Source organism: Choristoneura fumiferana, chromosome 8, assembly GCF_025370935.1.
Source record: "Choristoneura fumiferana chromosome 8, NRCan_CFum_1, whole genome shotgun sequence".
Lineage (NCBI taxonomy): Eukaryota > Metazoa > Arthropoda > Insecta > Lepidoptera > Tortricidae > Choristoneura > Choristoneura fumiferana.
In genome coordinates, this window is record NC_133479.1 from 5432471 (window position 1) to 5458847 (window position 26377).

Below are 26377 nucleotides of genomic sequence, written 5' to 3' on the forward strand. Positions count from 1 at the left end.
TCATTATATTTAATACAAAGGATTACAGTCGTAAAGTTTTATAAGACAGTTAAGCTATACTTAATAGCGCCAAGAGCCTGTTTATAACGATTAGGTAGTGAAGTATCATCACTTCGGTTGCCAACTACACTGTTTCGCTTTCTTCGCCACACAACCTGACTAAATATTTGAATTGCCTAATGGATGTGTTTGTGGATGCACTATGAGAGTGGCGTTTGCTGTGTGACACATAATAGGCACTTGCTGGTTTCTTGTTATTCCTCTTCACTAAGTAAGGAGTAATAAATTATTATTATCGGCATCATAGCCGACATCAAACTTTCTCTTAGATTTTTGCTTTTAACATCATTCCCGCACAACTGGTAATAAAGAGAAACAGAAATGTTATAGTGTGTATTATCATCCCGAAACGATGTTGCTTTTCGCTTCTCCTGCTGTAATATAAAATTTATAGGCAGTTATGTCGCAGTCGAATTGCAAACTGCAAACTGTTAATTGTACAAAACAAAGAAACTTATCCTTTTTAAGGGATTTCTACTAGTTAACCTTTGAGTGGAAGTGGATGAGAGGAGCAATCAGTAAGGGACCGTCAAAACCGTCATTACTATTTCTCTAACCACTACACCGTATTTTGCCATGACCGTAATTAATAGGAACGCGTCAGGAACGGAATGTCAAGCGCATACATGACCCGCGATGGCGACGGCTGGTTGCGAAACGTGCTTCCTAGTGAGTAGTGGGCAGAGTCTCATACTTTTCAATACAAATAATATATTGTTGCCTGACACGTTGGTATTGCATTACGGTCATGGTATGATACGGTGATATATGTAGAGACCTTTAGTTTTCCATATCGAAAATACAAACTGAGACATGGATGCACAGAAAAACCAGAAAAAAAGACCAGCGCTGGGAATCGAACCCAGGTCCTCAGCAATCCGTGCTGCGTGCTATAACCCCTACACCACCGCTGGACAGGAATCTAGACACGAATTTTTCCTTCATAATCAAATTATGATTGGTTCATCATAATTTGATTGCTTAGTAGCGACATCTCTTGTCTGGGTGAGCGGTTGGTTCCGAAAGAGTGTGACGTCTCTCGATGAGAGCGGAACATAGATGTCGCTAGTGCTGCTGCATAAGTAGCGTAGTAGAAATAAGCAACCTGAGATATGTATGCATAGGAAAAATTCGTGTCTAGATTCCTGTCTAGCGGTGGTGTAGGGGTTATAGCACGCAGCACGGATTGCTGAGGACCTGGGTTCGATTCCCAGCGCTGGTCTCTTTTTCTGGTTTTTCTGTGCATCCATGTCTCAGTTTGTATTTTCGATATGGTTTCACGGGATACCCGTAAAAGTAACAAATTTGGAGTTGAAATAAAAAATACAAAAAAGACTCCAAAAAAACAATCATAACCTTTAGTTTTGTTCTCTGATTCTTCTAAATATTCTGCACTAAGCCTGAATAGCAATTAAGTAAGTAGAAATAAATTTAATTCAATATTGTGTAGATGTGGAATGAATTTACAAGTTTAATATTATTGTTCTAATCCTACTTACTAAGATGTCTCGCCACAGACATTGCAACACTATTAATCCATCTTACACTTATTATTGACAAATCTGTATCCTCCAGCAACGATTTGCGCAAGGGTTTGTTTCAAGACGGCAGCGACAATCCCATATTTAGTGCAAATTGAACTGAATTCCATAATCGATCAACGTCAGCCAGATCCTCGGCCTATTTGTTTAGGGGAGGCTGCTGGTGCCATCTATCACTATTCTTTATAATACGAGACTTTCATTACAAACGACCGCACTTACGGATAACTGGCTAAGAGTGCGCGCAATATATTTCAGCGGATAAAAGTTTATCACTAACATCAATACAATGTTTGATCATATTTTCTACTGGGGCACACACAGAACAATTTTGAGGACGTGATCGAGATCTACCCTAAACAACTTAGTAAATATATACAATTTACCATCGTATTTACGTCAAATATTCACTTTATAATTTTAGTAGACTTTACTGCAGTATTACTGACCAACATCCTAGACGACAAAAAAAAAGAACACTAGTTTGACTAAGGGTTATGGATAAAAGTTCCATTTTTTTTACACAACTTAGCCCTGGGTTAGCAACGAAGCACTTAACTCGAGACTATAGAATTAGCTCCTGGCTGAGCCATGCAATTTTGCCTAATTGGATTAATGGTTTTCTCAGTTTTTGATTTACTATATAGTCAAACAAAATAAATAATGTACCAGGGTAGAAACTTTTTTGCTACTTTATGTTGACATCCCATACTTTTGTCAAGGAAATGATAGTTATAAATAATTATTAAAAGGTTTCACCCAAGTACATAAATCAATTTGTTCGACTGTACGTTTGAGAGGTAGGTAGGTACCTGAATTAATATCTGCCACAGGGGAGCGTGCAAAAATACCTCACACGTCCTTAGGCTCTAGAAATAGTCGTATCAGATATTTAGCACGCTTTGTTAAGTTAGATATTGATGTCACTGACTGTACGCTGAAATCGTATTACGGTCTACAAAATTCATTGCATATGCATCGCAAAGATGCAGAGTTGCTGAATCACTTCAAAGCACACACTCCAACTGTATGGGACACGACGCTTGAGCACAATGCACATCATTCGCAGCAAAATCACTGGAGGGGTGCAGACAATTTAAAAAAACTAATAAATTGGCGCTTTAGGATTAACTTGCATAGGTGACACATGATTCCTATCATAACAGTCAGAAGTTAACATAACAACGAAACCGTCGTGAACGCACTCACCCTGAAAATTCTTCTGGCAACTTATGGCAGTGCTAAGTTAACAACGCCTACCGTTCGATCACATTTCTATGCCTCGATAGCATTCGCTTATCCAAGTAGTATTATAATTGCGAAAGTTTGTAAGTCTGTATGTTTGTTTGTTACTTACCTCTTCACGTTTTAATAACCGTTGAACCGATTGAAGTGAAATTCGGTATACAGATATAATTGCATAGTTCCCGCGGGATAGCAATAAACGAAATCTACCTGAACGGAGTCGCGGGCAACAGTTAGTTAATGAATAATTGAAACTAATATTTACGCTTTCGATATTTTAATTAGAATTAAGTTTAGATCGTATACTAAAAAAATGCAATTAATTAAATGATTTCCTAAAGCGTGCATTATAAAGAGCCTATGTTCCTTCTGTCCATTCCTATATTGAACAGACTGTAGTTTCCCGAAACGCATAACTTTAGTGTTAGTCAATGTTAGGTAACCAGTTGGTACTGACCCCAAAGGCACTAAACCGCTTGGTGCGTCGGTTGGAGTGGTCGTGTGCGAGGAACGCCTCCGACTTGGGTCTCGGCGGCCGCTTCGGCCTCATGATCACTCGTGCATCTTCCCGCGCCCCTTCGTCCAGCAACTTTGAGTCTGAGGATACGGAGAGCTGCCTCCGAACGCGATACTCGCCATTGCCACCTCCGCTCCACTCTGTAGACAAACAAATAAAATGAAATTAAAATTATCATGAAACCTACTATATATCTACCATCTAATAGAAGAAAGATATAGTGGAGTTGATGTTGATACCAAGAATTGGCGGCTGCTGCTGTGTCAATTTCTTACTGGGGGGAAAAATAGTGTTCATGAGCGGCTCGAAGAGAAGCTTGACCATAGTTCTAAACAGAGATATTGATACTCCAGCTCTAATTAGTTTTCGATAACATAAAATGGATTGATGAAGGTCAAAACGTTTTACTACATGCATTTTCTATAGAGTATGAATATAAAACATAGATCGTGAAGAGGAGGATCATATTTGAGTTGAGAGTCTCATGAGAACTAGCTAAGTAATAGAATATTACGATAGGAATTCAAGCCAATGTTCGTAGAATCAACAAGTGGCGTGAAATCGAATGCTGTGAAGCCATCTACCAAATTAGTTTCAAATAGAAAGCGACGAAATTTTTAATAGAATCTTTTCGTCCAAAACCTTTGAAGTATTTCTGCCGCTATTGTTAGCAATTCGTTGAAATAATCGCGAAATAAAATGACGACATCGCAATACAAGCCGGCGACACGATAACACATTTTCCTTCTCCCAGATAAAGACATCTGCTGATGACATCATAAAAGCTCATTCATCGAATCCGTATTCACTTGGCATACTTTCCCTTCATATTTTGCCAATAAATTATCGAGCACTCTAAAATATAAACACCGGGAGGCTCAGCAATTGACGGGCTAAAACTCTTGACACAATTTCCCTGCGAGCACTTAGTAAGCAAATTAATTCGGCGAGGGAAAAAAATGCGACGTCGATTGAACGTCCGCGCTTTGGCGGATGTTGGGAAGGAGCTATTTTTCACGTCTCGTCGATATTCGTATCGAGGGGCACTCTGGAAACGCGTTAGCGTCACAAAGACGAGATATCGATGCGACGCCAGAGTAAACACGGAGCGAATAAATCACCCGCAGATAGCGACGTCGACGCTACTCGATATTATAATAGATTGAGAAATGACCTTTCGAGAGAATTATGTTCGTATTAATAGCAGTTCGGGCCGTTGGGTTACCCGCAATCGTCGTAAATAATCGTAATCGATATCGTTCCGAGTGTGTAAGTACCTAAACGTTTATGGATCAAATAATTATGTAAGAGTCATCCATCGTTACATACTTATGTCATATCAGCGCTCATAAATACCTGAACACAGTGTGTGTGCGAAGTGGAGCAGTCCGTTCGTGAAACACCCTTCGTATATGGCATATGGGGGTTAAAAATACAGAAACGCAACACTTCCGCCTCGCGCGGAATCAGAAAAGTTTTACAGACGTAGAAAGTAAACTGAGTTATCTGAATATACTTCATTAGACGCAGACGAGATATGATTCACCTCGCGATCAAAGACGAACATTTATGGAAATCGTAACGAAAAAGGCAATTTCGATATTTATAGTTTTCTTTTTACGAGAACACGTATGTTGTCGAAACAAATTCCAGACGAGACGCTGTTTACAAGTGCGATAAACTGAATCAATAAATATTATTAACTCTTACATTCAATAGCAGCTCATGAACTCTTCAATATAGCAATAGACTGATTTGATTACATGATAACTTTTGATATACTTTTAGTAATAATCAATAATCATAAACCATCGCTCAAATGCTTTTTAAATATTAAGATAGTTAAACCAAATTTCCAAACGATACAAAGTTTCACTAACGTTAATAAAGGCCAGCTCTGAATTTGGAAAAGGATCCGCTCCAATAACGTCCAACTTACAAAATTAATAATAAGTTATCAGCATTGTTACTAAAGTTAATAATAACAATAACGAATATGTTGGCAATAACAAATGGCTAATGGAACGTGAGGACCGCGTGAGAGTTGATTATGAGTATAGTTATCCCGACTCTGGCAAACCCAAAAGGAAGGGTTATGTAGGATATGATTTTAACATTTACAGTCTAGTTTCTAGTATGTATGTTTAGTACTTTCGTATAATAGTTTTTCATAGTCCAGATGACATAGGCTATATTTCAAAATCAAATGAGCAAGTGAGATTTTTTGGTTAAAGCTCAGATCAAAATGTTTCAGAGCGTGATTTCTATCATAAATGGGTTTTTAGTTTTAAACTTATCTTGCTTATTTTCATAACAGGGCGAGCAAATAGGTCAGGCAAGCTCGGCATTTGAGTCTTACAACATGAAACATGCTAAAATATTAGACAACATTAATTCACATCACAACAGTCATAATAGGAAAATGATTCGTATTATAGTTGCTAAAAGCTAAAAGGATAAAGTTGTAGGGTAGATTATTTTATAAACATTGCTTGTAGATATCAGTAGCTAATTAATTAGTCAGTATGAAAGCGGTGAAAAATATGGATGAGAAATGGCATATTGTAATAACATTTCTGATAAACCTCGAGAAAATCATCAGAGCCTATCTTGAAGACAAATCGATTTAAAGCTTTCAGTTAAATGGACCGTGTGGTTTTATAGATTCCGAAATGACTGACTAATATTGCTGTAATTTTCATCATCTCGGAGTAGATACACATATCATAACAAAACCTAAAATGAGAATCAGGTTGTTCGCTTCACTTGCGCTTACGGTTGAACGACGGCATCGCCGAGCAAATGTGGGGATAATAAGGACCTTACTTATTACCCGCTCCTACTCGTCCCCTCAACAATGCTACATTTCTTTCGCAGCAGGTATCTTTGTATTTTACAAGTGGAAAGGTTTCGGTGAAATTTTCTTTATCCAATTTACGTATTTGCAATTTAAGTAGGTATTCTATTCAGCTAAGTTAAGACATTATTCAATCACTTGCTTGAAAAAACTGCCACAAAACACCTTTGAATGGCCTACTTTTTGCAGCAGTTACGTCTCCTTCATCATTCTGACACGTGTTATCAAACTGCTACATCGCTTTACTATCGCTATTACTTTCATGTCAGGAATGGAATGGGCGTATTTTACGAGTATAGGCTTTTTGACGGGCGTCCAAATGCATGTATCCTTCATATCGGCTTGCAGGCATATATGTCATCTTTCATAACCCGGAAATAAAAATGTTTATTGGCCACGAAAAATACTGCGTCACTCCGCGGTATTAGCCCAATTAAAATGGACAGGCGTCTTTCGCATTGTGTTGTGCGCCCCAAAACAAAATGGCAATTAGCCTAATTATTATTTACATCGGAGCATTGTGCGTGCGAAACAAAACATTGCCTTTTTTGCGGTGAAATGCGTAAAATGAGTTTGTAGAGACGCAAGGGTGTTTTAAGGCCACCGATGGCACCAAAATGTCTAGCCTGGATGGAAGAGGTAATCTATTTAGTCCATTACCATGATTACAGGCGTTTGGACAAAGTGTTTAAAGGATTTGCTAATAATAATGGCTATTAAATTATTCCGAACAACCTCCTAAACAAATTCAACAATAATTTAGCGCAATTGTGTAATTGGAATTTGAAATTATCAAAGTATGATAACGATATCGCAGTAATTGGATATTCCGTATAAAAATATCATCAATTTAATTATGCTTTTCGTATTATTTTTAACAAAAAGCCTGTCTACACACACGTACGAACAATCCAAACAGAAACCAAAATTGCTTGTTTATTCATTCATGGAATTTTATAAGATTCCCCTTGGAGTGAAACAATAACTTGTTTACATACGAAACAGAGCGTCCCGCACGTTGTTAGGCCGATTAATCCCCCAGGACCCTGTATAGTTATTTCGCAAAGAACCTTTTATCAATATGGACACAAGGTTCACAAGCATTATCCAGAACTTGACTGACCAACCGAATCTAGTCTTTTGAGTCAATGTTCATTCTCATCTGCACAGATTGTTGAATATGTTATGAAATTTGCAACTGAATGGAAGAAACTAGAATAGACATTGAAAAAATTCACTTAGAGGTAGATATAAGGAATTAACTAAAAAAAAAGCTATTTCCACGGCCACCGTGTCTGCCGCTTTATTGTCCATTTGTCCATTCGGAACTAGTAAAAGCGGTGGATGCTACTTCAATACCTTCATATGTGTGTAGCAGTGTACTCTCACAATCAAGTGCGTGTCTAAATTCGGCGTTCGGGTGCGGCGTGATTGGTCGATAAATATTCATGCAGTGCGTTTATTTACCCATGTCATAGAGCAATACGGGCGACGCAGGCGTAACGTATGTTATGGTTCACTTAACCGCCACTTGTTAGGGCTTACTGACTACGCTTATCGAGAGCTGGCACTGCCAGGATTGGGGTAACTTATTGAATAATCTAAGTATTTCCACTTATAAATCCAATCGATCAGAGATTACTGTGAAAATAATCTGTCTGTGATAAACGAGTTACTGTTGGGTAAGAATTTATGCTGTAAAATTTTATATTACATGCAAGAACGAGGATAAAAACAATTTTCCTTGAGAGAGGAATGAGATAACGTAATCGCGGCAAGAGGAGGCGGCTATTGTCGTCCTCTCTTGCCCAGGCTCACGGAGTGAGGGGAAATGACTGAATCTAAGCGAGTGTCTCTCAGTTTACATCAAAGGTCTTAATTGTTTTTGTCGTGTCGCCTCAACAAGGGTTGCGATGATAACGTCTAATAAAGACATCGCGCGGACCGCACTGATGAGATTTAAAATTAATGATCAAACTTAGACATCACTCATCAGACGGGGCGTAATTGTTTACGAGCAAAGTTAGCTATTTCGGCAATGTAACTTTTGTATATGTAGCTTCGAGGAGTTCTCGCTGGGTAATCGAATTAACTTAATTACTGTACGTTCAATCGAATTATGAGAGCATTAGTTATCCAAAATAATATATTGAATAACTAGTTTATAAAATAAACGTCTACATAAATTAGCTACCTTTTTCAGCTGATTTCAAGTAAACGATGAAATCTCACGCGGCTACAATAATGGATACTGTTTAATTCAATGCTAAATTAAATTAAATTAAAAAAAGTAAACAGAAAATATGAACCTGGTAGATCATTTACTGTGTTCATATTTTAATATTATTTAAATATTACGTTGCGTGGTCAGCATCACTGCAAGCTGTCGCAAATACTTATGCGTTAGTTGAACCACCCGAATGACAATACAAACTAGTAACTAATAACAATGATAATGACACACAATAATGTGGGCTATAAAGCGTCAGAGCGCCGCATTGCGACAGCCTCTGTTAAGAGGAGGTAGAAGAGACAATATCTCCATAGAAAATTTAGACCTTGTCTTTCTAAATAGAGAGCGAGAAATGGTTGATGATTGTTGTTAAATGTGTATCTACGTATATTTGTGATATTGATAAATAACGGCAAGAAGAACAAACGTAAATCGTAAAAACGTTTTCTTTCCTGCCGTTGCAAACTTATTAAATCGACATACAATAACTACGCACCTATTCCCAAAAAGAATAGTTTTTTCTGGAATTAAATTGTATTGTGAAATTATGTTACACAAATGCTGCGGTCACAGATTCATTATGCATTATTTATTAATTATAAATTAAGTTTATTAGAACTCTCCAAAATCAATACCATTATGACGCAACTTGCAACTGTCATTTACACATGCGTAGCTAGAAATCACTCATCAATGATCCAACAAAAATCACTAACACATCTTAAGGCGTACTATGAGACACAAATGACAAACGCGGTGTAATCAGTAAGCCCAAGTTGATTAACGATGATTAGCGCGTGTCATTAAAAACGAGATTAGGACTAATGGCGTGTCTGTCATTAGTAAGATTATGGCAGTTTTTATTGGTAATAAGTAGCGAGTAATCGCCGTATGTTGTGCGGGAAATAGTTTCATCGCGTCTGGTTGCCGGGTACCTACTCATTTAGTTATTTATACGCACAATGAAATACTCCACATATTTATAGATTCACACCAGTAGTTACACCAATATATTAAAGTATTCAAGGCATTTAAATCGCGGTCTTTTAATTCAAGTCTTGACATTACGCACGACACGTTTACGCATCTCGTTCCGTCCGTACTTACGCCGTACTAAAATCTGTGCACGCTCTTAAACCAGAAAGTATTCTTCATTCGGCTGAATTATGCACTACTCGTATATGTCGACCGATACAATCCGCACCGTTGAGCAATGGAAGACCAACTGCGACATGATGGTCCTAAACCTAATCCTACGAGTTATATTGATCTCCGTCTCTACTAAGTATTTCGGAACTACCAGAATTCACACTAGGTATACTTACTTAAAACATTTTCAGAAACGATAGTAGTGTCTAATGTTATCTAGCAAACTGGTAAATAATTTGATTGGATCGCATAGTTTACTCTATTATGATTGGATTCTATGACGTATATGAATTTTGTGATCAATGGGGATGGGGAACTACAATACACCGTGAGTGGGAATTCTGGGTGCCTCGGCTTAACGCCTTACAAACAAAAGCGCAAGTTTCCAACATAGATACACGAGTGTGTATATTCATAATGCATACTAACCATAATGTGAGTCCTTGTCGTGCGGTATGTTCCCGTTGGGCTCGAGCCGGTCCAAGCACTCCTCGGAGTACCCGTTGTATACCAATTTGCCGCGGCCGCCGCCGTTCTGCTGCCGGCCGCGGCACTCCCCGACCTCGCCGTCTGGCTCGTCTTTTGTTGCTGCAACAATTAGGGCATGTTCAAAAAGACTGCTACTACTAGACACTACGTAGTATAATTTGGAAGAAGCACTCTAAACCCAGGGTGGATTGGTACAAGCGCGCAAACTGAATCACGTACTGGGGTGGAAACTTTTCGCAATCAGCTTCACAACGCTTTCTTTGGCAGGTGTAGAAAGTCAACATGATATTACAGCTAAAGGCACTCTAGTACGCCATTCAATTTCTTTTTCCGCTTTGTTATTTAACGTAACTCATTCAGAAATTTCAATTAAGTCACATCGCGTAGCAACATTATAAGATCACAGTAAACTGGATCTAAAATCTTTTAGTAATAACACGCAGAACGAGGAAAAACAATCTTATCCTATACAATACAGAGTTGTCGAGTAGGCCCTTAAAATAATGGCAGCAGACAACTTCTCTCGCGATTTTATCCTTTGTCAGAAACTGCGGCGGAAATCTCAGTTGTGACGGGTAACAACCAGACAGAGCTAGGCGGTTTACTACTTATAGTCAAAGAATCACATGCACCCCCATCTGGGAGTGACAGCGTCAACTCGTCAAGGGTAATAATCTTCAGGGAAATTCAAATGGAAGATCATTACAGGCTGAGAGTCGCCCCGGTAACAATTAAACAAAGTTTGGGGACCATTTCACACCACGTGAAATTAATAGCACCGAGACACTGAACAATGGCCCGATATTGTGTTTTACATTCAAAACGGAGGCAGCGAAGTGGCTATCAAATGCAGAGCCGTAGACAAATAGTGTGACCCAAACTGTGGGGAGACGTGAAAGAGACTATTAAATTTAATTGATTACCAGTCGTTTTATTCTATAACATAAATAAGTACCTGTTACTATTGCTGTGTTTTATTATACTAATTTTGAAATGTGGTGTAGAGCTAAACTAATGGACTAATAGGGTAACTCATTCGTTGATGTAACTGAATAATAAAAACATATTTATTTGAATGTAACCAGGACCAGGGAGTGTAAATGTAAACTATGTTAATGTTAACATCAATCTTCACGTACGGGTAAAATAAACAACGGAATGGAAAATAGTTTGTCTTCAAGTCTTACATAGAGAAGCGATCAATCATCGTTTCGTACAGATCGTTAGGGAGTCCGGAAAACCAATTATAAATAAGCATGTTTAATGTAACGTATAAAAAAAGAAACGACTTAACCATGTAAATATGCTAAAGTAATCCAAACTAAGAATCAAATAGAAATAGAAATCTAATAGAAGTAATCCAAAAGAAGTAATGAAGAAGAGAACTGAAATATCAACTGATAATACAGAAATGAAACGATGCACACAACAAGAATACTCATTGGCTTAAAATAAGATAGATAATTCCAGTATTAGCTCTTACTGATCGAATTACATTTGACGTGACGCGCGTGGAAAATTAAATTGTCGAGTGCGCGGTTCGTTTCGCCTAGCTAATTTATTGAATCTCCATCAATGAGCAACACAATGAGACAGCTGCTACCGCAACGTTACGCTGAAACGTTTTACATACTTAATTCCCAAATTAATTCATAAGGCCCTTAGCTAAACAGATCTTTAATTAACGTCACAGCAGATTAAAGAAATTTCGTTGTTGTTTACTAACGGAGGTTTATAGCTAGTTTGTAGTTTCTTTCTTTAGTGTAATTGTTTAATGTTTTACGCCATACGATTAAATAAATAACGGAGGTACATCGGACTTATTTAATTATAAGTCAAGGTTATTTTTAGTCTGTTTTCATTTTAATATCTCTTCCTTTTTTCTTTACGATTGAAGGCTACGACCAACTTAAAAAGCTATTTTAGTTCGGAAGTAAAAACAAAATTAAAGTTAGCAGAAATTAGAACCAGGCTTTGGCTTCGGAAAGTATTTTAGGTATTGAGCTGATACAATTTGTATAGGGAAACTAATTAGTGAGGTTCCTCCACAGTATATGGGAGAGAGTCGCGTTACGTTAGCGCTCAAAAGACAGGAAGGGAAGTGACAACTGCCGCCCCGGGACACAACTTTAATTAGCCAACTCCCACACACCCGTGAACCCACTCGAGCATTCAAATTAGTGGTGAACGAGATCAAATATTAAGCAGCTGATAACCTAAATGCCGAGTCAAGTCCTATCTTAATAGTCGGTATCGACTTCATCATCTGTAGCTATCGTTATTAAGACAATACAAAGGCGAAATATGATTAAAAATCGAATCACGAACGAGCTTTAATAAACTTAAAGTAAGCTATCACATTATTATTATCGAGATTGTCAAGCGGTGTGACATAATCTGGCGTTAAAACGACTTCATTAAGATCGAGTCGCCAGCTCAGCCGTTTTACCTTGGCTTGTTTTACAAATTACTTTAATTAAGTGCACATTTTGTGCTAATTAATTATGCACGCTCGTCTGCTCCTTGCATCCGGAACAGTACCAGTTCAGCTTTGGTACAATTATGAATATTATTCTCTCAGAGCTTTCCTTAAAGGTTCACGTAGTTATTATTCCGTCAAGGTTTTACAACAAAATCACGTACCGTAATTCGCTGTTGCACGTCATGATTATAGAGTTCAAATGTTTTGCCGCGGTTTGAATTTAAACTTAGAAATCTTGGATAAAGCTAGAGTAAATATGGAATAAGTTATACGAAGTAGTGACGTCAAAAGTTGAGCGTTTACGTGCAGCAGTTACAGTGCTTGCGGCACTTTTAGCAGTATTTTATGCAGACAATATGTGCGGTGCACCGCGTGCCCAATTTAATTGAGACGCTTTGGCGTGGAGCATTGTATCTGGGAGATTCTCGTGAAATTATTCACAGAACACACGTTCAAAATTATACAATTAGTTTTTAGTAGCACTGGACTGGAAAGCACTGGAAAGACATAAGATACTAGATAATGGCGGGCTTTTAAAATGAATTAAGTGCGCATTGTTCATTAGGTACCACAATGGAAACCTAAAGATGGTAACAAAATCGAACAAGCAGATATAAGCAACTTGATGATCCAATTTATTATCCTTATTGGTAAGTTATGTTGGACAAATTCATAAATTCGTAACGCCATAAATGTGGGGCGAATCCTTAAATCTGGCTAAGCAAAGAAATAATAAAAGTAAAAACTTATACAACTTTTCAGCACACTACACACGTACCGTCCATAACTCAGTCCGGCTAAAACTGAAGAGGCATTTTGGCGCGGAAAGTTCCTGCACTATAGGACGAGGAAATCAGATTAAGTTATTAAATAGTAACGCGTGTTCGCACGGACGGTGTTCCGAGCAAACACAGAATGCAGTGTAAATATCGTCGCAAAACAATGGTTATCGGTTCTTTTCCGCGTCGGATTAACGTGGGATTAGGAGAGAGGCGGTTGGAGGCACGTGCGTCGGACGGCAGTAAAGTGGAGTACGTATAGCCGGCCGTTTGGGATATTAACACGTTCTGTTGCTTCGTGTTACACTAACGATTATATGCTGTTCATACCAAACAAGGAACGAAAAGGTATTTAAATTCATTACACAAATTAAAAACATTTCGATTCAAACATGCAAAGGTAGAACTTGGAATAATAATTGCGCAAAAGCAGAAGAGTTGTATCGCAGTATGAGTAATGATAATGACACTTAGGGACTGTTTCACCATCCATTGATTAGTGTTAACTGACGGTTAAATACGATGCCGTCTCCGTCTATTCGAACAAAACAAAAAGAGACGGCATCACATTTAACCGTCAGTTAACACTAATCAATGGATGGTGAAACAGCCCCTTATTCTTTAGTATAAGAAATGTTACGTACTTATACCTATTAGTATTAGGTTCTATACGCCTAAATGGCTGTCTGGAAGAGATCGTGTTCAAACGATAAGACTTCTAATTGTCTACTTTTCCCTGAATTTAGTCTTTTTATAAACTTATTGTACTGATTTGTGGTGTCCAATAAAAAAATTAAAAAAATATGTTGTAAAGTAATGCATATTATGCATCCTCTTGTGCGAAATGTTAGCTTTAAAATGTTCAAGGCAATCAATAATGTAACAAGAATGTACACAATTTAAACGCTAACACGGATACCCTGAAGGTCCTATGTAAGCAAACTATTACAGTATTTTAAGTGCTGTGCAGCTCATATATAGCTAGAAGGAAAGAGACAACAAAACTGCATTGTAAAGTCAGAAGACTAAGGCCTGAAGTTCCGCTGCTCGTCTAGATGCAATTAGATAACAGCTTTTGTTTCATTGTTTTCGCGTCACTCGAGCTGCCGGCAGTGAAACTCGGTATCATATCAAATGATCAAGCCTCACTTCTTACTCTATTTATTGGAAAAAAATTTAATGCAGTATTTGATAGATTTGAGCAAGAAATATTACGGTAGAGATAAAAATACGTACAGTCGAGCTGGCAAGTAGTTGAACACTTCAGTAACTTGTCATTTCCAATAATATGAAAATGTCAAACCGGCCTAGTATCATTGGTAACTACAATGATGTAACTGGGATCAGCTATTTACGAGCGAAATTACAAATCTACAAATGTTACAGGGTACATTTGGAAATGATTAGTTCAAGAATAAATCAAATTTTCATCTGTTTAAACAAGTAAAGCAATTTCTTATATCATGAAATAAAGATATTTATAAAAGACTCACTCCTGTTTGGTAATTAGCATCTGTCCTGGTTCACAAATAAAATGGACAATGATAAAACAATTGGTAGGCACTAGGTACGAGTCCATATGCGTCTGTCGGTCTGGCACAGTCATCATAGGGGTCACGTTGTTATGACTCAGGCCAGCCTCATAACAGTTCTCGTTTTTATAAACACAGCTGTCTTGACATTGGTTGTTAGTCATCATACGTGAAGTGGATCACTCAAGTATACCATAAACTGAGAAAATAGGAAAGCCGGCAAAATGTGCTGTTCACCTGTTGAGAACACTTGCCCTAAATTCGTAGGCGGTGGAAACATTTTAAGTGATTCTGTACGTTTCTTCGTTTTCTTTATTTTTGATATTTGAAATCTCAGAATTACGAATAATTGAATAATTTCCAATATTTAAAAAAACGTGTAGAATCGTGTTATTTTAATCACTGATTGTCTTATACGCACTTCATTATTTTGTCACTTTAATGGTGATAAAAAAAAACGGTTCGATAACTTCTCTGTCTCTGATTGGTTAATGCCTTAAGGAGAGAGCCCACACAGCCAGACTATGCAATAATTTTTAATATGCTGGAACCGGAAAGCACTTTGCACAAAAATACTCAGAATCGAGAGTAAATAATTCATCATGTCAGCCGAAAGACGTCCACTGCTGGACTTACCCAAGGCTCTCCACGCAGACCAGTCTTGTGCTTTCCGCATCCAACGCAATTCAGCGATCTTAACCAGGTCGTCGCTATCTTATTGAAGGCCTACCGACGGCTCGTCTCCCGCTCCGCGGACGACATTCGAGAACCCATTGGCCATCAGTCCTGCGAGCACGCTCACTGCCACTTCAGTTCGCAATTCTTGCTATTTCGGTAACCTTAGTTCTACTGCGGATATCATCATTTATGACTCTATCCCGTAGAGAAACCCCGAGCATAGACCTCTCCATAGCCCTTTGAGTGACTTTGAGCTTCCTAATGAGGCCCATCGTTGGCGCCACGTCTCAGATCCGTATGTCATCACTGGCAACACACACTGGTCAAAGACTTCTGGCGGTAATTTGGCCGAAAAGACTGCAAAGCTTCCCGAATGCTGCCAGCCGAGTCGGATTCGACGAGTGATCTCTTTCTCGAAGTTAGACCTACCTAACTGGATCGTTTGTCCCAGGTATACATAGTCGTCAACAACTCGAGCGCAGAGCCTCCGACTATTACGGAGCTGGCACAACATTAGACATGACTTTCGTCTTGTCCAATGTTATTTTTAAGCTAACTCGGTCGGAAACAACTCTGCTGAGGTCAGCGAGCATAGCACTGAGGTCCTCCATAGTCTCAGCCATGACTACAATATCGTCGGCGAATCGAAGGTGAGTGAAGTACTCCCCATTATTGTTAATGCCTCGTCCTTTCCAGTCCAGAACCTTAAAATCATCTTCCAATCCAGCGGTGAACAGTTTCGGAGAGATCACATCTCCTTGTCTGACTCCCCGCTGCAAAGGAGTAGGCTTCGTGCTCTGGTACTGTAGTCGGACTATAACGAAGGATTATAACGATACTATAACGAAGGTCTGGCTGGCTCTTGCTCTATTATAAAAATAAATAACACAATACAATACAAAGCGTATTGTATTGAACACCAAAAAACATTCATTATAAAATGAAATCAGAACTTAAAAGGTAGGGTAGGAGACGAGAAAACAGGGGTCTAATCGCTAAAAAGCAATCTCTTCTTCTACCTTATTCGACCTGACGATGTTATTAGCATAGAATCAAGAAAAAGGTGATCAAAGCAGGTGTGTGTAATGTAAGGTAAAAAATATATTGAAGATTGAAAAAATACATAAAATATAATATATTAATAAAATAAACACATACATTACTTACATACACATTTACCAGAAATTCATCATCGCCACTACCAAACAAGAATTAAGAATGTACCTACCTAACTAATAAGTATTGCATGTAAAACTTCCTAATACAAAAGAAATGTATCTGTGTGTATGCATACACTACACTAACCTCTCACAATGCGCGAGCGCGCTGATATCAGATATTCGAATTATCCAAATTATCCGGATAATGAAGAGCTTCCTATCCGGATTTGAATGGGCGGATATCCGGATAATATGATATCCGGTTATCCGGATTGCAAGCGGTAATTTTAAGTGATTCTGTTACCATTTACGTTTCGTGTTCGTTTTCTTTATTTATGTTATGTTTGGGGTGAAAGGAAAAGAAACAGCACTAAATATAATTCGAAGGTCCTGAATATAATAGCAAAGAAATACACAGTACAAAGATAAGTAGTTCTGTTAATAGGTAGAGATCGAAATATTTCGCAGATATTGCAATTGGACTATGGTCGTAGACTACTGACTATCGATATTTGATCTCAACTCTGTGGCTGATGAAAAAAAAGAGAGGTTCGATTCCAATATCGTGCCGTCGGATTGCAGGAATGCCATAAAGGAGACGGTGGTGTGGACCAACACACACGGTCCTTTAACGACAGCAAGATTAAACTTGAATTACTATCACGACTTCTTCCGATATCGCTTGTCAATAAATAGTGTAGTGTGCTGGATCCAGTGCTCGAGCTTACACTGCACATAAAAATACATTAAGGAACCAAGGAGGAAAAATAAAACAATGACATAGTATATTTTAAAGTGGAGACGGTGTCTGGTTACGGAAATTAATCGCATGAACAACGACCTCGCCGAGATTGTGGTCTAAGAATATATTTATACTATACATCTTTTAAGAGCTAAATTATGTTGTGAACCCCAAATGTTAGTAAAAAGAAATATAATGACGAAGAAGCAATCAATCACATTACGTGATAATCGCCATGACACAGTGTCTCGTGAATTATCATGCAAATATCGTTGGTCACATGAGCGCAACGTAGATTATTGTAAAGCAGATTTGCTAATGTCAATATCGGGTAGGAGCGACGAACTGTGAATGTGAGAAGGGTTAGACACACGTCATCGTGTCAAGAGTGGAGATCCAGGATTTGGTACGTTTTACATTTCCCACTTCACGCCTAAAACACGATTTTGGAATGTTGATCTTGATGCTATATAAACGTACTTGTTCAGATAGACTTTAAATTTTGGCTTGGGGGATAAAGATTAATTCGTTTCGCTATATATTCATTCCGTGGCAGGGACGTGGGAGGGAACGGTGCGAAGTCTTCGAATGCCTCTGTCAAAGTTGACGAGGGTCGAAGCGGTCAGCAGTGCTTGCGACGAAGCGGGTTTATCGACGGCTTTGCGGTTGCGCTTCAGTTCAAGGACTTACTGTTTCACCTGTAGCATCCGCCAGGGCTGAACTTTTGCGATGACAACTTGACCAACGATCGTTGGCTTTGATTTGTCTGTTTGGAGCTGAAAATGCATTAACTCTGTCTAAATTGTCGTTAGTCTATTTACTTAGTTAGCTATTTCGTACATTGCTCACAAACAAAATACCATCACATTTAGAGCATTACAAATCTTGTTCGAAACTTAAGTAAAACCGAATACTGAGTCAGAGAAAAGCCTCAGTATAAAAATATCTCTGGCTTTTATCGGCTTAGCACCGTCTCAATTGGGTGACACAAAAAGGTACGACGCGACATTTCGCGGTGCCGGAGGGCGAGGGGCTATGTAGGTCGCACCCACATCCAGACTAGCTCGGCTCGGTGCACTGGATCGCGCCTCATTTACCAACATTATGGAAATTAACCCCTTGTCGTATGATGCTCGGTAAACAAAGGCGGCATCACACAAGGGGAATTGAATTTCTAGAGCACCTGTTCATTGTAAGATAAATTAAGATTGGGAAAATAGGTCAAAAAAGTTAACACTATAACACAAACTATACGTATAGTTTCGGCCATCAATCAGCAATGGAAGCATGTTTAAACAATAGCAATATATTTCTGTTGGTAGTAGAGGGACGTATATAGCGTGAATTTAACAACATAAATCACAACATTATCGCAACGTTAATTATTTACAGAGGGAAGCAATAAATCAACGCATATCATATCAAGCTAACTTAAATTTTGGACACTGTCTAACAAATCACTATTCCGTGACAAATAGCAGGGGTCAGAAACGACCTGACTGTAAATGTAGGTAAAAGGAAACTGAAGGTATTATTAAAAGTACATTCTAGTAATTAATTATTGAGAATGAACGAAAGGTAGCCTAGTCGAGATATTAATAACTTAACTCGTGCTTAAGTAAAACTTGAGAGGACTTTGTGGAAGTCGACAAGTGAGCCTTAGCTCAAGTTAAATTAAGTAGAATTTATTGACGCTTTATGGCTACCCAGATACTAAAGAGACTTACTTCTTTATAAAGAAGCATTTTTTTTGATGAATTTTAATTTCAACGGCCAATTATTAAGAATAATATTTACTATGTATGCATGTGTTACTACGGGTGTGTACATTCCTACGAAGTGGAACCTAGACAGAGAAAATTTTGACGTTGAAACTAAACAACGAAAACTTTTAATACATTTTCAGGACCCTTTTTAACCGTGCAAAGCTTTTTATATGAGATTTTATATTTCCTTCTTAACAAAAATCAACAAAACACATGGGACTAGACGCACCTAATCTCCGCTGAAATTAGATTTAAAACAACTTATAACAGATACCGATCCCATGAGCAGTTTCTAGCAAGGTCTGAATCTATTACGTAATATAGCGACCCACTTCCCCCGAGGGGTGACCAAAGCCACCCGAAAAGGTTAAACTGCAAACTTCACGCCGACACAACTATCTCGAGGCATAGCACGAGCCTTGCCGAAGTTGGTTGTCACCCACGCCAGCGCAGTTACGACTTCTTCCACCTCTTAAGATTACCATAATCTTCGAAACTTCGGAGACTGTTACGAGGTTATGCATATCATATTAATAGAACATTCGAAAGGGAAACTACAAGCTGAAAGTGCTGCTGACTATTCAAAGTAAAATCAAAATCTGAACACAATTTATTACAGAGACCACTGTTCAGGTGAAAACACAAAAAAAGTTAATAAGCAAGAACATAAATCAAGAAAAAATAATGTTAGCTCTATATTGTCTTCTGTTAAATCTGTTGTAAACATCAATTTTGTGCCTCGCTTGTTCGCCTCAGGGCAATACTACCAACAGCTAACTACGAACACTTAGACAGCAGGTTAAATATCGATCCAGAGAAAGGTCAGAACAGCCTACGCTCCAAGACAATCAGCTGTGGGACGGGGTGATTTCACTTATGTATAATAGACTAACACTATTTACATCAACGCAACGCTCCACTGGCTTGGAAACTAGTCGTCTTGTCTCTGATATGTATCTTACCGGATACGGCTTAGATATTGTACTATTAAACGAATAACCTGAATTACTAAGATTACAAGACAATACAATGACTCTTTATTGAAAACCACTAAATAAATAACACAGAAAAAAAATATCGCTACAGATCGATCTCTCCTAGGCATCCCTTACAGTGGAAAGGCGAGGCAGTAGTGATTACTTTTTTTAAATCAGTTTTAAAATTAGCTGCACATTTTAGCCATGAAAATAATGATACTCTAAATAAAAATTAATACCGTCTCATAATTTGACGACTGAAGGAGCTAATGAACGACTAAAAAATGTGTCAACAAATTTTCCCGACAGAGGCGTTCAAGGAGTCAGGGCCAGTCGTTAACCCGTCGTTAAACAATTCAGGGCATCCTAATTCCTATCACAGCGATGATGAGGAGGCAGTAAACAAACAAACTGACACAGACACGGCCCTACCCGACGTGTGTGAGTCACACAACAATAAAGTTACACTCGTAAAAGTACGCTTAAAAGCAGACCACTAAATGTTGTCTTGTAACAGTGCATAAAATTGGAAATTTACTTTTTAATGTACGTATTTTTGAGGGTCCGTTTCAAAAAAAAAAAACAAATTCACAATACTAAAAAAGCTTAAACTTTCCGTCACATATTGACATTAAAAATAAGGTAATTTTGCAATAATTTTTAGATCGAATCAGTATGATTCGTTTTAATCGAGGCTCAAATAAGATATTATATTATCCTGTATACAAAAATGTAGATCATGAATTGTAGATATTTAAATTGATTGTGATTATTTACGTATCTTGATGACTTGCCAAACTAATAGATACCAACGCTTACAGCAGTGAAAGCGAAAACAATGAACAGTCCAATGACCTGTCATGTGAACGTTACGTAATTATTTTGTCTAGAACTACAACATAGGAAATTAATTAAATGGTTGGACAAAGCCGAGCTCAAGCATACAAGATGAATTTGAATTCAAACAAATTAATAGCTGAATGGTTCCCAGAAACATTAAGCCGGTGAAGGAATAGATATAAATTAATTAGTGCTCATTTATCAGTACAAATTGATGGTTACTTTAATTCAGTTAGCTTATACACTCCTCTATGAACTATAATGTACGACTAGTTCTGCGAATCTGTATTTGCAGTTTATTGAAGCAGCTGCAAAGCTTTTATAGCGACGACATGATTTTCGGAATGCAAAACATAAGGAAATGATTCAGCGTGCTGTTTAACGGCGGAGTTCTGGAGTCGAGCGGTCACAAATCGTTTATTTCCATTACGATATTCATCTATGTCGATGAAGAGATGTCAGTAGGTACAACGAACCTCACACACGACATTACAAGATGATTACGTAATGGAACATGGAACCACAGTTGAGCAAGAGACAATTGAAGCAATAAAGACGAAAGCGTTCTCAAGTGGCCGAGAATCGCTATTAATGTTACTTTAATGGTAATATCTGTCCTGACCCTTAAACAAGGAGAAATAATGTGTGTTGAATACATATTAGAACCTGTTGAAGAGCTCGATGAAAGTCAGGAGAATTTTAAAGAGAATTGTTAGACGCCTTTAGAACGCGGTATTTGAATGGGTAGTGGGAGCACAATGGGGCGGGTCGACAAAAAGCCGTTCGAACAAGCTCCACGGCAGTGGTGCAGGAAAACAATGCAATGTTCCTGTGAGGTCGAGTGATTCAACGTACCCGCATAGTTCATTACAGTAAATTACATAAAACATTGCGTAAGTATGTCTAGTCTAAACGCCGATTTAGAAAACTGTTTAAATCTTATAAATTTATAAAATGAAATTAACGTTCCTAATATTTCGCTGCTCGTTTCCCAAATAAAAACAGACGCTCTAATAAAATTTAAATGTAGATGTTGCGGTTATAAATGGCTTTTAGGCAATTTTTCTGTCAATGCTTTACATTTTCGCTAACTTATTAGGTATAATCGCTTTTTTTGTCGACCAGTCTTTGTACCCGAGAAAAGCGAGCTTTTTAATCTCTAGGAATAAATCACTGATTGTATTAAAATACGTGTAAAGTTTTAGAGTCAAACACTGCTTTGAACGATTTGTCTGCTCATTTTTGCTGATCATTTATTGTTTGTTTAGTATATACTTGGGAATTCAAAGCAAGCAAAATGCTTAAGGAAATTACTACACGAAACGCACAAAGTAACAATAGCGCGTAATATAAACAGATGCAACCTGATACATGTTTGTACGAAGGAAACAATAACGTGAGGGTTGTGTCAAGTTCTTCACGGGCGCGGTCGACGCAGGGCAAATAGAGCAGCATTATCAATCGACGGAAGTCTGCTATCAATCAGTGATCATGGAGATGTTGAACCCCAGTGAAGTTCACAGGAAAAATCTGATCTGAGGATATTGCAATGCAAATAATGGGTCGCTGTGAAGTTGCACAAGTTGCTGATTAAGTATCTAACCTGGCACTTTTTCGTGACTATTATAACGCCATCAGCTTTTGTCCTCTTTTTTTTTCAGAGTAGCAAGTGAGGTAGAGATTGAAGTGCCTTTGAATTTTAAACATAAAACGATTAAAATATAAAATTACATAATAAATTAGGCTATAGGTACCAGGCAAGAAGTTAACAGAAGCATCCATATACGGGGACAGGCGACTCGGTTAAGTAGCGTGTGAGCGCTGCTGATTCACGCCTTGAAGGTCGCTCCCACCCGTCTACGGGTGTAGTACTTCCGTCGTGGTTACTCATTGTTTTACAAAAAATTGTTGGACGCATCTACCAAAACGCCAGGTGTAATGCCATTTTCTATCCTCAATTACAACGTACTTGTTGTAAATTAAACACAATTCAAAGTTTTATGTAATTAGGTAGAGCAGGAGGGCCTTGTTGCCTTTGCATGTGTAAATTACGCTGATTACGGATAGATTTATAAAGTAAAACATACGTAGAGATTAGGTGAATAAAGAAACCAAGTAGAACAAGCGTTTGATCGATGCTTGACAGCGACTTGGTAATAATTAGGGCCGGTAGCCTATAATGATCGAGTCTAATCTGAGCCAAGGAGAATCGCGTCTTTGGCGCTGCCATCGTTTACTATCCACTTATCGTACGCTGATAATAGACCACATAGCCAATTATTTATGGCGTTCTCCTTAAGAGAAGCATCACGACGTCACACATTCATATCTAATCTAACGTGGAACACGTTGGCATGAAAAAACTTTGTCAGTGCTTAATTCACCAACAAATAAATTTCCACCGTTTACCGTGTTTACGTTCTTGTAAGTAAAAATGTTGGAAATAATGTAAACAACTTAACATTGCGGATTGAATTATTTATTTCGTTATTCGCGCTTCTGAACTGTTTAGTTAGGAAAGGTATCGATTACTTCGCAGCTAGGTTTTTACTCTTTTCATAAGCACTATTGGTAAAATTGCTAAAAGTGGCTCCGAAGCGGTAACGTTTCGTGTGCTCTGCCTACCCCATTTGGGAATACAGGCGTGATGTTTGTGTGTATTAGTAAGGTTGTAATTTGTTTGTAAGCCCATGGTGAAGTCATTGATTCATGACGAGATCAGAGCGAGCGTATTGCGTGACAATCGTGATCCGTAAATGGATCGTGTCACATAATTCTGAATAGATGTGGCGTGGCGTGACAATCAGTGCGGTTGTAACGTACATCTAACTAAACATTTGTTGTGCGTACTTAGCGGAACTCGTCGGATAGTTCTGTTGAATAGTTGAAAGTTCCGGATAGTTTTCTATGGGTATCGGGAATGTTTACTTTTCCGGAAAGCAGTAAAACCGAACAACTGCAACTATTGTGCGCGCCGGTGCGGCCGGACGCATCCGGGCAAAAGGATAAGAACTCGACCCTAACTCAATAAAAACAAATAAACGAGTGAACAATGTTTTGCTTACATAAGCATGACTCATGCGACAGAAATATTGCATATTTATGAAGCTAAGGTACCTAAGTGCGGTAATATTTTCATGACTCGTATACTTATGATATTATGTTAAGCTCAGTCGATCCACATGATATTGGAAGACTTTATTGGCTGTAAAACGTGAATAGCGGAATGAATAAAATATTTATGACTGTGACTCACAACTGTAATTAAAATTAGGATCGCTTGATGATTTTACAAGATCGGTAGCACTAAGTAAAAATAATATAGGACGATAAAAAGAAACAGACGTGTGTTTATTAGTTAAAATAGAAACGTCGTAAATCAACAAAATGTTAGCTTCGCTATGCGCTTTCTAATAACATTTGTCAAACCAAAGGGTGTTCATAAGGCATGTTTCTCATCCAAAGCAGAGCCAATCGATCATTTTAAAACAATATTATTACACTCCGAAAAAAAGATCCAAAATAAATAATTCGGCGCCTAAAATTCCAAAGCATAAAACATTAATTCACTAGGATTTCCGAGAAAAGCGCTACATCACGTAGACAAAATGGTTATGACGCGAGCCGCAAGAAAACATCGTCTGAAACTTTTTTATTAACACCAAGGTAAGTGTTCCATTTAATTTTGTCATCAGGGAATTTCCTTAAGAGCTGTTCATAATAAATAGAATAGGCTCACGCCGCTTGAAAACTTGAACTCTAGTGAGATTATGAAAAAAACCTGACAAGATGACAAAATAAATAAGGCAGGACTGCAGCTAACGAATGCTATAATCTGTGCATAGAAGCAACAATACATAAGAAATAAATAAAAACATGGAAGTGAACTAAAGATAACGACTAAAGATGAAACATATTGAAAAAAAATTGCATATAAATAGAGGCTCGGGCGTAGTAATATTTAAGTGAAATTAATTAATTCCAACGCGTTTCAATAGTTGCAACGATAATCGATAAGACTAAATTTCTAGAAGGAATAGGATGATGATGATTCATCGATAAGGCACTCAAGTGCTATTAATTAATGATGATGACATTGATACACCTACGCTGAAAAGTCATTCTATCAAGTGTTTGCAAACGGCGATGATCTTAGTGAACTGCATGACTTTTGACTTTATCATGCGAGATTTTACGCAATTAGACATACGTACGAGTACTTCCACACGTAGTAAAGTATATTTAAATTAAATCCGGAACAGTCAATTCAGGACAGTAATTTACATCACTGGAATTATTTATTGTGGCTCCTTGGTATCACCTTTTTGTAAGTTCTTAAAAGAAACGCTGTAAAGAATACACAAACAGAAATATACTGAACTGTATCAAATTTCGTACTTACAAATTTATCCGGTTTCTTTTTTCTATGTATAGAATAGAATTTGAACATAGGAATACCTAAGAGTTCTTTTCTCTTTCCTCAATATTACTAATACCGAGACGTCCACTTTGCTAGCTGCATCGACTCTCAGCATTCAAACAATCAATCCTACATACATCCTGAATAATGTAAACAGTTGTTAACCCGTTTGTTTATGTCCAAATGTCATGCGATGATTCACTGATCGGGAGCCGCGGGGTGATTAGCCTCTCCCGTTTATCAGCTGCCACGCCCGATTGGACTTTGTTGAAACGCAGGAAGCTATTTGTTACTCGTACTCCAAAATGATTTCAAGTACGAATCGTTTTATTTCGTGAGAGTACACTATGGTGACTGGGGCATTTGGTGGCCGATTGTTTTACCATCATTGGTGGTCGTTGTTTCCTGATTTACTCATTAGTTTACATCTGTACAGATAACACCGCGTTTAATGACTTCACAAATCTCGACTTACTTATAGTCCTCTTCATTTCTTTCGTCTTTAGTGCTTACGAAAGAAGCTAAAATGCATCCTCTACTTCTTAAATAATCAGTACAGTTTCTGTGTTGAATTATGCATTAAAATCATTATAAGCGAAGTTCGAATGGTAGTATTACAAGTTGTTTCACATGATCAATATTGTCGGGGATGGGCTGTTAAGGCGTCAGAGAATTACGTTTACAAACAAATTTGCTTACGGAAACTCGAGTACAACGGTGTTAATCGATTTTCTTTGAGCAATAACAAAACGCTTTTGAAGATTAAATTGCTTTCATCCTAGTGTTCCGCATCTAACAAACAGGATTAATGTTAGGGAGCGGGCCCACTTAGCGTCTTTCGAGCGTCGTCGTCTAGTAAACGCTCGCGCAGCACCGACGTAACGTTCACGTTGCGCCGCCGCGACGCCAG

The 26377-nt window shown here is 38.1% G+C and overlaps 1 protein-coding gene across 4 annotated transcripts in view; it reads right to left on the reverse strand.

Annotated features, from left to right (window-relative positions):
* The window catches only part of Eip63E (cyclin dependent kinase Eip63E), a 74598-nt gene that overhangs the window by 17856 nt on the left and 30365 nt on the right, over positions 1-26377 (reverse strand). For all 4 annotated transcript variants that reach the window (XM_074090806.1, XM_074090805.1, XM_074090808.1 and 1 more), the window contains exons 3-4: positions 10032-10190; positions 3304-3503 (exon numbers count right to left, since the gene is read on the reverse strand). In XM_074090806.1, the coding sequence (XP_073946907.1) occupies positions 3304-3503; positions 10032-10190 (359 nt within the window). The remainder of the gene's footprint in view (positions 1-3303; positions 3504-10031; positions 10191-26377) is intronic.